This window comes from Lampris incognitus, chromosome 19 (genome assembly GCF_029633865.1).
Source record: "Lampris incognitus isolate fLamInc1 chromosome 19, fLamInc1.hap2, whole genome shotgun sequence".
NCBI lineage: Eukaryota > Metazoa > Chordata > Actinopteri > Lampriformes > Lampridae > Lampris > Lampris incognitus.
In genome coordinates, this window is record NC_079229.1 from 7,443,288 (window position 1) to 7,460,444 (window position 17,157).

The window sequence follows — 17,157 nt, forward strand, 5'->3', positions numbered from 1 at the left end:
ACTGAATCTTCTCCATGCATATTTGCTCTTAGTAAATCCAAACATTCAGCTCAAACCTCGAAGGTGGAAAAATTATGAGGCTTTTTGATGCTGAGTGAATTTTGTGTTTACAAACAAAGAATTATATGTGATCTGTAAATGTTTTGATCCCCTGTAAATTGACTGTCCCCCTGCAGCAAAGAGTATAATATGACTAAGAAGTATCAAAGACCTGCCCTGGAAGCCAGAAGACTAACACCGTTGTAAGAAAAGATGACTAATGCAATATACACTTGTTGCTATGATGTATAGTCCTTTTTGTGTGTGTGTATTTTGTGCTATGAGTAAGAAGTTAATCAAACACAATTTTATATCCTGCCTTTCATTGAGCTGATAAGCAAAGTTTTAATCTAAATGTTGTTTTTCAAACATTTTGCACTCTTATCCACATTAATCCAACAGAACATTGTTCACTTACTAAAGAGGCATTGCTATACTTATTTCTTTTTAACCTAGCTATTTTATGTGTTTACTTTTTTTGTTAGGCAGCAGAAAATGAACCCAGCAGTAAGGCAAGAGCCTCAAACCCCAGCTCTAGAAGGAAAATCACAATGTGAACACAGGCAGTCGGAGAAGTGCACAAGTGTGGGGATAGACTTTAATTCTTTCCTACTGAAGCTTCAAGAAGATGGGCAGGCTAAACTTGCATGGTGAATTCAAATTATGTTACCACTGTCTAACTTGATTCTGCTGTTTTTATCCTGATGATAGTCTTTTCATAATTGATAGAGATTTATAAAAGATAGACTTTACTCTTGACTGTTGTGCTCTGTCGGAGTACTTAAACACTCACTGTAGAACATTAATAATCAATACATCTTTTTTAAAGCCCCAGGAAGTCACTGACCACATCAAAAGTACCCATTCCCCCTTCCGAGCCTGAGGATGATTTCCTAATCCTGGAGGATGATGACCCTATAAAGTTCACGATTCCAAGAAAAGAGGACCACTGTAATGGTCAATCTAGGCAGAGACAGAGCAAAAGATCAGGGCCCTGTGAAGAACAAAGCTCAAAAGACACAGAGATGGAAGACATCTTATCAGAGGAGGCAGAAAAGCAGCAGGAGCCAGGACATGCAAGGTGCTCTGACACAGAAGAACGTCAAACTGTCCATCCAAGAGCAAAGAAGAAAGGGAAGGAGGGCAACTCAAGCATTCCTCCAGCCAAAAAGAACGCCCTACACAAGATGAAGGGGATAAGGCCTAGAAATGATGGTGATGAGGTGGACAGTGATGCATTGTCCAGCCAACAGGACTTCCCTGCTTATGACTTTGTGGAAAAACAGCATAATAAGAAGCAACAGCATCACAATGCACCATCCAAAATGAGCAAAGCAGATGACCAATTTAAGGAGAACACCAGTAGTGAAACTGTTAAAAGAAAATCCCCTCTGAAGAAGGAGAAAAAAACTAAAATGTCTATCAAGGTGGGGGGGGGGAAACTTGCGAAAGATGGTGGAAAAAATGCCAAGAAGAGGAGGTTGAAGTCGGCACAGGGAAACAGGGAAAGGACATGGCGGTCAGATGATTGTGAGGAACCTCTGCCTGTGGAAGCCCTCCAGCAGCAACACCAGGGGTCAAACAGCGAAGAGCAAGGTAGTCCTGGGTACTGGGACTCTCCAGTACAAGAGGCAGAGAAGAATCCAAGCCCAGGTATGATTATACTTCTATTTATGCCTTTTCATATGGGAATATATCCAGTTTGCCAATAGCCCAAAAAAATAAATATATATATATATATATATACACTACCGTTCAAAAGTTTGGGATCACCCAAACAATTTTGTGTTTTCCATGAAAAGTCACACTTATTCACCACCATATGTTGTGAAATGAATAGAAAATAGAGTCAAGACATTGACAAGGTTAGAAATAATGATTTGTATTTGAAATAAGATTTTTTTTACATCAAACTTTGCTTTCGTCAAAGAATCCTCCATTTGCAGCAATTACAGCATTGCAGACCTTTGGCATTCTAGCTGTTAATTTGTTGAGGTAATCTGGAGAAATTGCACCCCACGCTTCCAGAAGCAGCTCCCACAAGTTGGATTGGTTGGATGGGCACTTCTTGCGTACCATACGGTCAAGCTGCTCCCACAACAGCTCAATGGGGTTCAGATCTGGTGACTGCGCTGGCCACTCCATTACCGATAGAATACCAGCTGCCTGCTTCTGCCCTAAATAGTTCTTGCACAATTTGGAGGTGTGTTTAGGGTCATTGTCCTGTTGTAGGATGGAATTGGCTCCAATCAAGCGCTGTCCACTGGGTATGGCATGGCGTTGCAAAATGGAGTGATAGCCTTCCTTATTCAGAATCCCTTTTACCCTGTACAAATCTCCCACCTTACCAGCACCAAAGCAACCCCAGACCATCACATTACCTCCACCATGCTTAACAGATGGCGTCAGGCATTCTTCCAGCATCTTTTCATTTGTTCTGCGTCTCACAAACGTTCTTCTTTGTGATCCAAACACCTCAAACTTGGATTCATCCGTCCACAACACTTTTTTCCAGTCTTCCTCTGTCCAATGTCTGTGTTCTTTTGCCCATCTTAATCTTTTTCTTTTATTGGTCAGTCTCAGATATGGCTTTTTCTTTGCCACTCTGCCCTGAAGCCCAGAATCCCGCAGCCGCCTCTTCACTGTAGATGTTGACACTGGTGTTTTGCGGGTACTATTTAATGAAGATGCCAGTTGGGGACCTGTGAGGCGTCTGTTTCTCAAACTAGAGACTCTAATGTACTTATCTTCTTGCTCAGTTGTGCAACGCGGCCTCCCACTTCTTTTTCTACTCTGGTTAGAGCCTGTTTGTGCTGTCCTCTGAAGGGAGTAGTACACACCGGTGTAGGAAATCTTCAATTTCTTAGCAATTTCTCGCATGGAATAGCCTTCATTTCTAAGAACAAGAATAGACTGTCGAGTTTCAGATGAAAGTTCTCTTTTTCTGGCCATTTTGAGCGTTTAATTGACCCCACAAATGTGATGCTCCAGAAACTCAATCTGCTCAAAGGAAGGTCAGTTTTGTAGCTTCTGTAACGAGCTAAACTGTTTTCAGATGTGTGAACATGATTGCACAAGGGTTTTCTAATCATCAATTAGCCTTCTGAGCCAATGAGCAAACACATTGTACCATTAGAACACTGGAGTGATTGTTGCTTGAAATGGGCCTCTATACACCTATGTAGATATTGCACCAAAAACCAGACATTTGCAGCTAGAATAGTCATTTACCACATTAGCAATGTATAGAGTGTATTTCTTTAAAGTTAAGACTAGTTTAAAGTTATCTTCATTGAAAAGTACAGTGCTTTTCCTTCAAAAATATGGACATTTCAATGTGATCCCAAACTTTTGAACGGTAGTATATATATATATATATATATATATAAAGGTGTCATTTCTTTTTTCTTTAGATAAAAAAATAGAAAGTATTAATGTTTTTTCTCTGTCTCCAAACAAACTATTTAAGGGTTGAGCCAATAGAGGATTAGATCGGGAATCAGCGATGGGCTAAATCCATCACCAGTGGATTTTTTTTTTCCTGGCTGATTTAAATTCTTTTGTTCTAGTTATTTAAATTGCTGTGTCTTCAGTGTCTTCAAGCATTCGAGGCATCAAGTGTGAGGCAAACAAGCATGTGTGCCATGAATAGTCACAGTGGAACATGCAGCTGGGAATTCATTCAGGATATGTAGCCCATGTCAGACAACACAAGTTCCCATGTACCAACCAAGGAACAGTCATCTCCACATATTTGTTAGGGTAACATGGATTTTTTTTAAAGCATGACAGGTTAGCCCTTTTATTCCCACTTGTTTCTTCATTTGAAGGGTGCACGTAATGGCATGGTTCATCAGACCTAAATGCATTTGCTATTTCTTCTATACTAAGGCAGACAGACCAGGAGACATTACAGCTAAAGGGTATCATTAGTGTTCAAATGTCTGCTTATCTGTCCATTTCCTGAGTACAATGGCAATCGCCTCACACTTGACACCTTGAATGCTTGAGTTCACAGCAATTTAAATTACCAAAATAAAAGACTTTAAATAAGCCAGAAAAAAAAATCCACTGGTGATGGATTATCACTCAGCTAAAACAGTTGAATAAGGTCCCTTGCTCATGTCTCTTTGTCCTCGGTGTTTGAAAACAATTTTGCGATAGACTACTGATTTTGGATTATGGACCTCAAACTATCTACAACAGAGATATTTGGCTTTGACTGCTGTTTGGATTGCGACACTGATTTTTGGAAGTCAGACTGAAAAAAATGCCGGCTGAGCCAGTGGCTGGCTAAGGTAAGTAGCTGGCACAAACAAAATGCCATAGGACCAAAAAAAAAATCCCGCAGCTGAAGAAGTCGACGCTATAAAGATCTCTCAACTTTGTGATGGAGAAGGTTGCAGCTGTCAGACTACAGTAGAAAACGGTTTTGGACCTGGTAGAAGAAGCCAAGGTCCAGAAGCTATGAAAACACTGAGAAGGAAAAGAGGATCGTCTTCCTGGAGAACCGGGTGACTGATTTGGAGTACACGCGAATGTACGACATCATTGTCACTGGGCTGGAGACTAAACCCCGGTCATACGCCCGAGCAGTGACGATGATGAATGGTGGGGAATTCAGCGAGCTGGACTCAAACTCTCTGGAGCAACAGGTGGCTGCTTTCCTTCAGTCTAAGGGAATTGAAGTAGACAAATACCTATATTGAGGCATGTCACCCTCTCCGTCGATAAAACGGCCATAATATAATGTTTTTGAACAGAAAGCATAAAACCGCACTGCTAAGACGAAAAAAAGCTGAAGGGATCAGATGTCAACTTGAATGAACATCTGACAAACATCTGACTAAAGGCATGTTTCCTGAGAAAGCAGAGGAAGATCCAATCTACATGGTCAGCAAAATCTTCATAAAATTTAACAGCACACCAGAAGAGGCTAAAGTGCTGGTCATCAGAGACATGGAGGAATTGGACAAATACCAGTGAAACCAGAAGAAAAACACAACAAGGTAAAAAAAAAAGACTAAATAAATACACTACATACAACCATGACAAATTCTGAAAGAAGTCATTTATCTCCATCTGGAGATAATGATGAACATCAAACAACAAGGATTACAGCATATGATAAACTGGGATTGAAAAGTTGAATATACGAAGCATAAATCAAAATATATGGAAAATGATAACAATTGCTGTTATTACACAGATCAGTTTAATATGAAGGTTAAGTCTGATCATAAAATATCAATTATCCACTCGAACAGATGCCTATATGCCAGCCTCCAAAGCATCAAAGAATTTTTTTTAAGTCAGTTCAAGAAACAATTTAAAATAATAGCTGTATCAGAGACTTGGTGCAGCCATGAGAAGGGTTTGGACTTTGAGTTGAACGGATACCAATTGATGTATATGAACAGGAAAAACAAGAATGGATGTGGATAAAACCTTCAATTATAAGGTAGTGGAAAGCATGACGGCAGCGATTGATGACATGTTAGGATGCATTACAATAGAAATCTGTATGGAGAAAAAGAAAAATGTAATTGTGAGTTGTGTATATATAGAGCACCAGGATCTAATATCGAAATATTCAAGGATTGGATGGGAAAAATCTTTGCTAAAACAATTCAAAAGGCAATGTTCATTTGTAGGTATTTCAATATAGATCTGTTAAATCCAATTAAGCATAAAATGACAGAGGAGTTTGTCAATGCAATGTGTAGCATGAGCTTACATCCAAAAATCACTAGATCTATTAGAATTACATCACACTGTGCCACGCTAATAGATAATCTACCACTACATCTTTTGGCTGCTCCTGTTAGTGGTTGCCACAGCAGATCATACATTTCCATCTCTTCCTGTCCTCTGCATCTTTCTCTGTCACTACTGCCACCCGCATGTCTTCCCTCACCATATCCATAAACCTCCTCTTTGGCCTTCCTCTTTTCCTCTCCCCTGGCAGCTCCATATTCAGCATCCTTCTCCCAATATACCCAGCGTTTCTCCTCCACACATGTCCAAAGCATCTCAATCTTGCCTGTCTTGCTTTGTCTCCAAACCGTCCAACCTGAGCTGTCCCTCTAATATACTTGTTCCTAATCCTGTCCTTCCAATGAAAATCTTCGCACCTTCAACTCTGCCACCTCCAGCTCTGCCTCCTGTCTTTTCATCAGTGGATGGATTTTCATCGACAAAATAACTCAGCCACCTTCGTCACCACTACTCCTTGCATCCTGACCATTCCACTGTCCTCCCTCTCTTTCACGCATAGGTATTCCATCTTGCTCCTACTGACTTTCATTCCTCTTCTCTCCAGCGCATACACCTCTTCAGGCTCTCCGCAACCTGCACCCAACTCTTGCTCACAGTGTCATCTGCGAACATCATAGTCTATGGAGACTCCTGCCTGATCTTGTCCGTTAACCTGTACATCTCTTGCAAACACGAAAGGGCTCAGAAACGATCCTTGATGTAATCCCACCTCCACCTTGAACCTATCTGTTATTCCAACCACACACCTCACCACTGTCACACTTCCCTCATACATATCCTGCACCACTCCTACATACTTCTCTGCCACTCCCGAATTCCTCATACAATACCAGATCACCCTAAGCCAGGGGTTCCCAACCTTTTTTGAACCAAGATCTACTTTTACATTTGTCAGCCAGCCGAGATCTACCAGCCCAAATATGGAACCATATTACTGTAATACCCATTCAATACACAGGACAAACAGAAAATAATACAGGCACTATACAGTATAGTTCTCTGTGTTAAATAAGTAAAAATAAATGTCATTCTCTACCTTAGTGGGACCGCTGGCACTGGGAGGATGAGGCTAGGTTTCTCATAGTCAGGGTTGTAGCATCTGGTTGCAAGCCTTAGGCAGGCCACAAGGTGGTCATCTGTCATTGTGGGTCTGTACTTCGACTTGACGATCTTCATGTGAGAAAAAGCAGATTAAAAGTAGGTTGATCCAAAAAGTGCTGTGAAGTTCATGGCACATTTCCTGAGGTTGGGGTACTTTTCCTGCAGCAGTAGCTCCCAGAATGCTCCCTTCATCCCTTGTGTTGCCCTGGATTTAATCTCAAGGTCAGTTTAAAGTGTGAGGATCTCGTTCTCCACAGTAGGGCTGTCCAGGTGAAACAGTGATGCCACTTTGGAGGCAGTGTCATCCACATCAATACTTCATAATGGAAAACATAGCTGGCAACAGGTTCAATGGATGCAAAGTCAGTAAAGCACCTATCAATCTGACAAGATGCGCTGAACTTACTCCTCATAATGTGCATTATCAAGCTGTGCTGTGTCGTTACCCTGACGTTTAAGTTCTGCCTGCATGCGAGCAAAGTTTCGCAGGTCACTGCATTGCAGCCTACTTGACAGCAGCTGGAGCTTGCTTTTAAACGTGTTCCCTGAGCTGATCATGTTTATTACATATTTATCCTTTCCCTGTAGTTCTAAATTCAGCTCATTCAGCATGCTAGTGAGATCAGTTAGGAATGCCAAATCCAAAAGCCACCTGTTGCCCTCCAGCTGTGTATATTTGGCATGTTTAGCGAGCTTGAGTAAATGTTTGATTTCAGGCAACAACTCACTGAATCTCTCCAAAAATTTACCTCTGCCTAGCCACCTTACATCCGAGTGCAGCAACAGGTCTGTGTTATGCTCCTGTCTCCTCCATGTGTGCGCGAAATAGCCTGCTCTGTAGGCTGCTTGCACTAACCGAGCACACAATCTTCATAGCAATATCCACCACTTCTTTCATGTTTAAGATCTTCCCACACAGCGCTTGTTATTGAATTATGCAATGATTATTAAGTAAGTCCGGGAAAGAATCACTTTGCTTGCACAATTCAACGAACCCGTTAGTACGGCCTACCATAGTAGGTGCGCCATCAGTTGTAATGGAGATGAGTTTCAAAAGGGGCAGTTTATTCTGGTTAACGAATTCCATGAATGCTTGAAGAATATCTTTACCTCTAGTCTGTCCTTTAAGTGGCAAAATGGTGAGCAGCAAACCCCAGCTGTCCAAATGCAGTATTAACTACAGAGACTTTACCTTTCCTGTTTTATGTATCTGATTTTTCTTTAGAGTTCCATGGAAAAATAAAGTCGAAGCTCCCAGCAAAAAGAAAGGTTCAGCAGGCAAAACCCTCCAGTGTTGGTGGTGGTGAGAAGCACTTGTCTGAAGACAGTCCATTGCCTAGGAAGAGAAGACATAAACCCTCTGGAGAGTGGCGGATATCCTCTTCACAGAACACTGAGAAAAAAGAGGTGGGAGACAGGCCGCTCACACTCAAGTCAAAACCCTCCAGTGTTGGTGGTGGTGAGAAGCACTTGTCTGAAGACAGTCCATTGCCTAGGAAGAGAAGACATAAACCCTCTGGAGAGTGGTGGATAGCCTCTTCACAGAACACTGAGAAAAAAGAGGTGGGAGACAGGCCGCTCACACTCAAGTCAAAAGAGAACAACAGGAAGACCAGTGCACCTTCTGCTATAAAGGCTAGGCATGATGTGGATCCAACAGAGGGGGATCAGAAGCGAACTTTGCCTGCATCCAGGAAGACCACACGACAGAACGCTGAGAAAAAGATGGCAAAACCTAACAAAGACAGAGGGAAGAGAAGAATATCTGGTGAGACTGTCCAGGCAGACCAAGATATCCATGCAGCTGCGGCAGAGCAGATCCTAGACCAAGAAGACAAGCTGCAGGTTCCAGGTCAAGATTGCCCTTTTGTATCTGTTTAAGTCGGAGAGTACTGCTGGCGTCGTGTGTGGCTGCCACTTCTCCTTCTCGTAGCCCCCCCCCTTCCCATCCACCCCTGTATGTCTGTTATGTTTATCTGTTGTCTTGTTTCACCGCTGTTTATTGTAAAGCAACTTTGAGTGTTAGAAAAGCACTATATAAGTTTGATTTATCATTATTATTATTAAGATGAAGGTCCTGGACAGATCAGCCCCTTGGTGCTCTCACCAAGACAGCAAAGCCTCACCTCAGGTCAGGACAGGGATTTGTGTACACAGCTGGGTTCAAATTTAAACCTTGAAAATACACTGATGAGCCAAAACATTGACCGCTCACAGGTGAACTGAATAATGCTGATCATCTTCAAACAAGGGCATGTATCAAGGTCTGGGTAGATTAGATGGTAAGCGAACAATCAGTTGTCGTAGTCAACATGTTGGATGCTGGAGAAATTAGCATGAGTAAAGACCTGAGCGGCTCTGACAAGGGCCAAATTGTTATGGCTAGACAGCTGGGTAAGAGCAATCTGAAACAGCTTGTGCATCCTCAGTGGCTGGGTCCGGCCATTCATGTGGACGTCAATTTGACACATGCCTCCTACCTAAACAATGTTTCAGACCAGGTACACCCCTTCATAGCAATGGTATTCACTGATGGAAGTGGCCTCTTCCATCAGGATAATGTGCTCTGCCACACTGTACACAGTGTTCGAGAATGGTTTGAGGAACATGATGAGGTGTTCAAGGCCAATCTTCAGATCTCAATCCACCTTTGCATCTGTGGGATGTAGTGAGCCGATAAGTCTGATCCATGGTGGCTCCACCTCGCAACTTACAGGACTCAAAGGATCTGCTGCTAGTATTTTGGTGCCAGATACCACATGACACCTTCAAGGGTCTTGTAGAGTCCATGCCTTGGTGGGTTGACGCATTTTTGGCGGCACACAGAGGACCAACAGCATATTAGGCAGGTGGCCATAATGTTTTGGCTTATCAGTGTACATTTCCATCATTCACAAGACTTAGGACCTTTGTTGAAATCCTTTCCAGAATCAGAATCTTTGTCTTCTAACTTTGTATATATTTTCATTCATCTTTTTGGTTGTATTTTCAACAGGGAATAAAGGTTGTGACATAATGTACAGTCACACCCTCAGCAAAAAAAAGGCCTGCTGGGCCTTTTTTTACTGGGGGTGTAACTGATATATGACATGAGCTGAACCCTGCCTCTGTGATTTGGGGTTCAGCTCATGTCACTCCCCAGTTTCAGAGAAACGGAGAAGGAGACCTCCAGGTAACTGGTGGGCAGCCAATGACAGACCTACAGATGCAGTGATCGTTTCCTCACATCCTCCAAGGCACAATCCCAACTATCACAAAACACGTGAGGCAGGAAGGAAGTGGTCCAATTCACAGAAATCCTTTGCTCTTGAAACCCCCAAAAATGACAATGTGGAGGTCTCGGCAAAGCCAGCAGAGGGAGCTGTTCTGCCTTTGAAACTGAAATCTGTTAATACTCCAAAAACTGTGAGGCGCTCTGTGGATACATGTAAAGACATTTTCACTAATGCTACAGAGACCCCTGTTTCCAATGAAGGAAAGGCATGTCTGAAAAGGGACATATTGCTGCTCCCAGTCATTGAGAAAACTGCTGAGCAAAGTGAGTAACCATCAGTAACATCAGTAAATATCCCACTGACCACCCCATCCAAGAACCTGCTTCTGACTTTTAACTGTCTTAATTCAGCTGACAAAACCGTGGTCACTGTGGATTGTGCTGGAAAGAGCAAAAATACACGGAGCATCCTTTCAGAGAGTGAGATCCACCGGGGTGAGAAACGGCTGTCTGATAACACGTAAGGGAGAAACTAAATGTGGTCACTTTCTTGCATTGTTTCTTTATCATTCAAAGTACACATATTTTGCTTGATCTTTGACAGGGCAAAAAGTTTCATTAGTGGACCAAATGAAGAGCATGAGAACAGTATGTGTTTTGACATTTTACATATTGATGAATCATGTTGCAACCTTTTGAGCTTACAAATATGAGAGATGCATGGGGTCAAGTCAACACTGCAGGCATGATTTATGCATGTCTTTCTATTTTACAGACTCGGCAAGAAAGCTGAGAATTTTCACAAGCAACTAGACTTTTTCTTTTCTCACTGTTTGTTACAGGTCCTCCGATGTGCATAGATGTCCCTCCTGTGCAGTCTGTCTTAGAGCTGTGTGGTTATCCTCTTGAGCCAATACTTCTGGAAAAGGAAGACTCGGACCACTTAAGCCATTGGCTTGAGCTTCTCTGGCCTCCCACAACCAAAAGTAAGAAAATTTGTTATCCAGTGAAATATTCAGTACACCAACACTGCCTGTGAGAAAATTATTCACTGATCTGTGCTGTGTATGGGTGCAAGTCCATGAATACTGGGATGGTATCCAGTGCTTTATCTGTACCCCCATCATAGGGTTAGTGGTTGTGATAGGAAGTGCATCCAGTGTAAAATTTTGCCAAATCAGTATATGGATTGACATGACCATACCGGATCAGTCGAGGATCCATACCAGATCGGTCAAGGCCCGGGTTAACAGTGGCCGCCATTGGTGCTGTGCCCTCGCAGGATACTGATAGAAACTGTGAAATCGGTTGTGGCGACCCCTGAGAAACAGGGGTTAAGCTGAAAGACGAAGATGTGCTGTGTAACTACTAAAAGAAAAACAATATGAAGTGCCTCAAGCTGCACATTGGTTCTCTTGGGGCACATGTAACATAGAACACTTTTGAAGGAGGGAAACCATTCCTCAAGAAGAAGTTTTATCATGTGTTTCATTTTTAAATGAAAAGTAAATATGGTGTTGAGAGGACCCCAGATCTCTCAAATAATTAAATACTTGTTTTATTTTCTATCTGTACTTGCTGTAGATTATCAAATCACACCGGACAATTTCAACTGGTATGCCTATAAAGGCAACGTTATGGGCATGCAGATGGATATACACTGCAGTTCCTTCTGTATCGGCAAGCTGTTGTTGGGCTCCTACATGAAGAAGCCTCTCTGCGTTGATCACAGTGCGACAACAGTCAGTAGACCAATTCTCTTGCCACCTCCTATTTTAATTTATTTTTTTATTTTTTACCTGTCATTATGTTCCAGTACTTCTTATTAAATATCATGTTATTTAGTCTCGGTCCCTGTCTTACTTATCTGTGCTTGAAAACACTGAGGGGGATTACTTTGTGTACCACTCTCTTACCTGAGCCTACATTCATTCTCTGCTTAAGGTTTTTACTCTTGCCACGGGTAGTGTGAAATTGACTGTCGATGGAAATGAGTCCTACCAAGGAGCAGGGCAAGTCATGATGGTACCATGTGGTAAGCATATGTTTTCCCCACTCCTTAGATTCATGGACAACCATAAGATTACACAAGCCAACACAGACCATTAGAAGTTGAACGCTTCCACAGCTTGATTAAAAATATCCACCAAGTTCAGTGATGTTTGGACAAATTGTCATTGATTTATGGCCAAATTTGCACCAGACCTATGCATGTGTATGGAACTGGTGGTGCTCCCTATTGAGCGATTTCAAAATAGTTTGACATGGGGGGAGCCCTAGTGGCTCACCTGGTAGTGCGTGTACCATATAAGGTCCTTACCGTAGTGGCCTGGGTTCAAATCCGGCCCGGGCCCTTTGCTGCATGTCATCCCCTCTCTCTCCCCTGCTTTTCCTGTCCTTTTCTTGACTATCCCTATCAAATAAAGGTGGAAAATGCCCCAAAAAAAGAAAGAAAAAGAAATCTTGGGGGAAAAAAAGTTGGACACGTGGTTCAATACTGTTATGAAACATATCCTGCGAGTTTTGTAATGATTGGACGAACAATTTCTGATTTATAGTCTTATTTTTGTTATGCCCCTAGTGGTCAATTTGAATGAAACTTCGATTTTCAAAGTTTAATAACTTTGTGAAAAAAAATACAGACCTGCCGCCCCCTGAATACTCCTAAAATTGCATATATTTGCATTAAAATGAGTGTTAGATCAATTGCACAAAAAAGGACGATAAGATCTACCAAAAACAACCAGGGGTGAGCAAAATTACCGCTGGTTTTTAAACTCTATATTCTGTCAAGATAAATACCCAATTGAGATATTAATGCATTGCACGTATTAGTATGTCTGTTAGGAAACGACTGAGACCAAAATTAACATTTTAACAACTATAATACTATTTTTAAACAATTCAAACTTTGGAGAGACATGGTTGAACTTGAATAGCAAAATTGCGGTGCGGGAGCCCCAGGTTCACGTCCTGGCTCTAGCGATTCGCAGGGACGCGAATCCCGAAGGAAAGGGGCAATGTAACGATCACGGATGAATAGGCTCGGTAGCCCTTGGCTGACGGGGTCGGACCCTTAGTCAACTAAAGGGTCCGACCCCTTAGCCAAGGGCTACCATGTATTACCTGAAAAACAAAACGGAAAACACATATCGCTAATCTAACAAATGTAACAAGGCCTATAAAATGTGAAATGTAAAAAAAAAAAAGAACTGGAAATTATCATTTAAACTGTCCCAAACAACGACCGGAACTTTAAAAACTACTACAACGACCATGGCGGTCATTTGGACCATTTTGAATTTTCAAAGTTTAATAACTTTGTGAAAAAAAGATAAAGACCTGCCGCTCCCTGAATGCTCCTAAAACTGCATATATTTAAATAAAAATGAGTTTTAGATCATTCATTATCCAAACCACTTATCCTTACTCAGGGTCGCGGGGATGCTGGAGCCTATCCCAGCAGTCATTGGGCAGCAGGTGGGGAGACACCCTGGAAAATTGGGCAAAAAAAAAAAAGCTATGATAAGATCTACCTAAAACAACCATGAGCGGTCAAAATGACCGTGCGTAATTCATGTGTCATCGTGTGCGTCATGTCACGTATGTTGTTTGCGTCATTTCCTACACAACATTCAGTTCTTTTTGTACATTCACGTTTTATAGGCCTTGTTACGTTTGTTAGATTAGCAATATGTGTTTTCCGTTTTGTTTTTCTGGTATTATTTCCAACATGTGTGGGTATAGCCCCCATTTCAGACACACCATGACTACCACCGAGGTGTTGCAGTATTTACAGGCTTTGGACACCGGCGATTTTAAGTTGTTTGAAAAATGGTGTTTAAAGTTGTTAAAATGTTAATTTTGGTGTTAGTCGTGTCTTAACAGACGTACTAACATATGCAGTGCATTGATATCTCTGTTGGGTATTTATCTTGACAGAATATGGAGTTTAGTAGTTTTTAAGTTCTGGTTGTTGTTTTGGACTGTTTAAATGGTTATTTTCAGTTCTTTTTTGTACATTTCACGTTTTATAGGCCTTGTTATGTTTGTTAGATTAGCAATATGTGTTTTCCGTTTTGTTGTTCAGGTAATATTTTCACTTTTTCAATTTTGCTATTCAAGTTCGGCCATGTCTCACCGAAGTTTAAATTGTTTAAAAATAGTATTATAGTTGTTAAAATGTTAATTTTGGTGTCAGTCATTTCCTAACAGACATATTAACGTGTGTAATGCATTACTATCTCAATTGGGTATTTATCTTCACAGAATATAGAGTTTAAAAACTGGCCATCAATTTGACCGCCCGTGGTCGTTTTAGGTAGGAGTGAAATCCCGGTCGTTCTAGTGCTAAAGTACTTATGTGGACATAGCTTTCAATTTTTTGATGGGTGGGCCAACAGTTGTTGACTTTGGTCTATGTGCTGAGCCACGCTCTTTTGAAGTCCATTGCTCAGTATCTTGAAAACTAAATCAGAAAAGCAAGCTTTATTTAACTTTTGATAAGCTTGGTCCAATAATGATCCACAGAAAATTTGGTAGAAATCTGACCTACGGTTTAGGAGATGTCAAAATGTGTTCTTCAAAAAAATTTAAAATGGTGGAAAATCTAGTCAGGCTGAATTTTGTGGTTCTTGAGGCAGATTTGTAAAGTAAGGATAGATGCATGTCTGTAACAAGTTTCGTGTAAATCGGGCTTTTTGTGTAGGACATGACTTTTCAAAGTTCAAAATTTTGACCTATAATTATAGAACCCCCATCATGCTGATTGGGACCATGTTTCTTAGGCAGCACTTGCACACAGCTTCCAATCAATGGGCAAAATCTCATGTCTCTACCATTTACCATGTCACGGGAATTTGCATAAACGTTTCTGAAGAAGAAAAAAAATGATGATGACAAACCAGCTCAAAAAAAGGGGGGGGGGCTTCAGCCGTTTGGGCTTGAACCCCTAACCATACACTGATGAGCCAAAACATTATGACCACTTAACTAATAGGCTGTAGGTCCTCCATGTGCCGCCAAAACAGCACTGACCCACCGAGGTATGAACTCTACAAGACCTCTGAAGGTGGCCTGTGGTATCTGGCACTAAAACATTAGTAGCAGATCCTTCAAGTCCTGTAAGTTGCAAGGTGGAGCCGCTCTGGATTGGACTTGTTGGTCCAGCACATCCCACACATGCTCAAGGGGATTGAGATCTGGAGAATTTGGAGGCCAGGGCAATAACACCTTGACCACTTCCATCGTGTTCCTCAAACCATTCTCGAACAATGTGTGCAGTGTGGCAGGGCACATTATCCTGCTGAAAGATGCCATTGCCATGAAGGGGTGTATCTAGTCTGCAAACCGATCATTGTTTTTGGTCATTAAGCAGCTGTATTGAAGGGTGGGGATACCTGCAGTCAGTTGAGATTCAATAAGTCACTTAGATGAGTGATGAAACATTTCTCTCAATAAACATTGTGTCCAGATGAACTGATTCAACTTTGTGATTTTCTTACCTGGATTACTGAGCATGCAATAAAGATGGTCTGCAAAGATGTTTTGGTACGTGGCACGTGTCAAATTGACATCCATATGAATGGCCGGACCCAGGGTTTCCCAGCAGAAAGTTGCCTAGAGCGTCACGCTCCTTCCACCGGCTTATCGTCTGCCCACAGTGCATCCTCGTACCATCACTTCCCCAAGTAAATGGTGCAAATGTACACGGTGATCCAATTGATGTAAAAGAAAATGGGGCTCCTCGCCAGGCAACCTTCTTCCACCGCACCAAGGTCCAGACGCTCACGTGCCCATTGTAGGTGCTTTCGATGGTGGACAGGAGTCATCATGGGCACTCTGACAGGTCTGCAGCTATGAAGCCCCATACTCTGTTGCCAGTTTGTGATTTGTCCTTCCTCGGACCACTGTCAGTAGGTACTCACAACTGCTGACTGGGAACACCCCACAAGCCTTGCTGTTTCAGAGATGCTCTGACCCAGTCATCTGTCCATAACAATTTGGCCCTTGTCAAAGGCGATTAGGTCTTTACACCTGCCTATTTCTCTAGCATCTAGCACGCTGACTATGAGAACTGACTGTTTGCTTACTATCCAATCTATGCAGACCTTGACATGTGCCCGTTATGAGATGATCATTGTTATTCGGTTCACCCGTGAGTGGTCATAATGTTTTGGCTCATCAGCATAGGGTTAGTGTGAATAAGATAATCCTTAAGAGTGATAGCAACCTTGCAGATTTAGAGAGGTGTAGCTGTTAGGTTTATCCTCTTATTGGTAAAATGAGGTGTGTGTGTGTGAAGTACAGTGAAACAATGGCTAATATTAAGAGCAACATGAAATTAATATTGCTCTCTTGATGGAGACTAATAGTTGTTAATGAGTTGCTTTGGTCTTATTATTCGCCACATAACCCAGACAGTCATGAGCTGTAGCTGAGCAGCCCTGGATGTAACCCCTCTAAAGATGTTTTAATTTGTTGTACTTGTGGTTTGTTTCCCCCCCCCCCACACAGGACACGCATACAGCATTGAAAACCTTACTGATGAGCCTGCAGTATTGTATTTCAATAGAATGCAAGGAGAAAGTCTGGATTGAAGAGAAGAATATCCTTTTTTTTTTCAAACATGTTATTGTAATGTGGTTTTGCAATTGTTAATAAAAAAATTTGGAATTGGGGCATTATGACTTGTCTCCCTCAATCCATCTCTTGACAACACCAGCCTGATTTTGATGAAACTTGGAGGATTGATGCATCCTGATTGCTGACATTGTGCTCCGACATTTACAGTTACAAAGTTGGCCAGCATCTGTTTTGGCCAAGAGGATGGCACAACACAGGAGAGCTAACACGTCAGGCCAGGACGCCGCAGTCTACACCATCTACAGGCCGGTGGCCACTCTTTCAATGTTACAGTTTCATTTAGCAGACGCTTTTATTCAAAGCTACATACATCTGAGAGTTAATGCAACACAAAGTCAGCAGACAACAATGCTAGTAAATGCCAAAAAGATGAGGTTCAA

At 41.9% G+C, this 17,157-nt stretch overlaps 1 protein-coding gene across 1 annotated transcript; it reads left to right on the forward strand.

Moving 5' to 3' along the window:
- The first annotated feature begins 199 nt into the window (after nt 1–199).
- Nucleotides 200–16,812, forward strand: si:ch211-161h7.4 (serine/arginine repetitive matrix protein 1). Its single transcript, XM_056299866.1, has 12 exons — nt 200–242; nt 525–689; nt 869–1,412; nt 1,467–1,692; nt 8,144–8,770; nt 10,061–10,456; nt 10,544–10,652; nt 10,737–10,780; nt 10,975–11,118; nt 11,717–11,874; nt 12,077–12,167; nt 16,649–16,812. Exons 2-12 carry the CDS (start codon nt 535–537, stop codon nt 16,729–16,731), a joined length of 2,577 nt encoding a protein of 858 aa, XP_056155841.1. The 5' UTR covers nt 200–242; nt 525–534; the 3' UTR covers nt 16,732–16,812.
- The last annotated feature ends 345 nt before the right edge of the window (nt 16,813–17,157 follow it).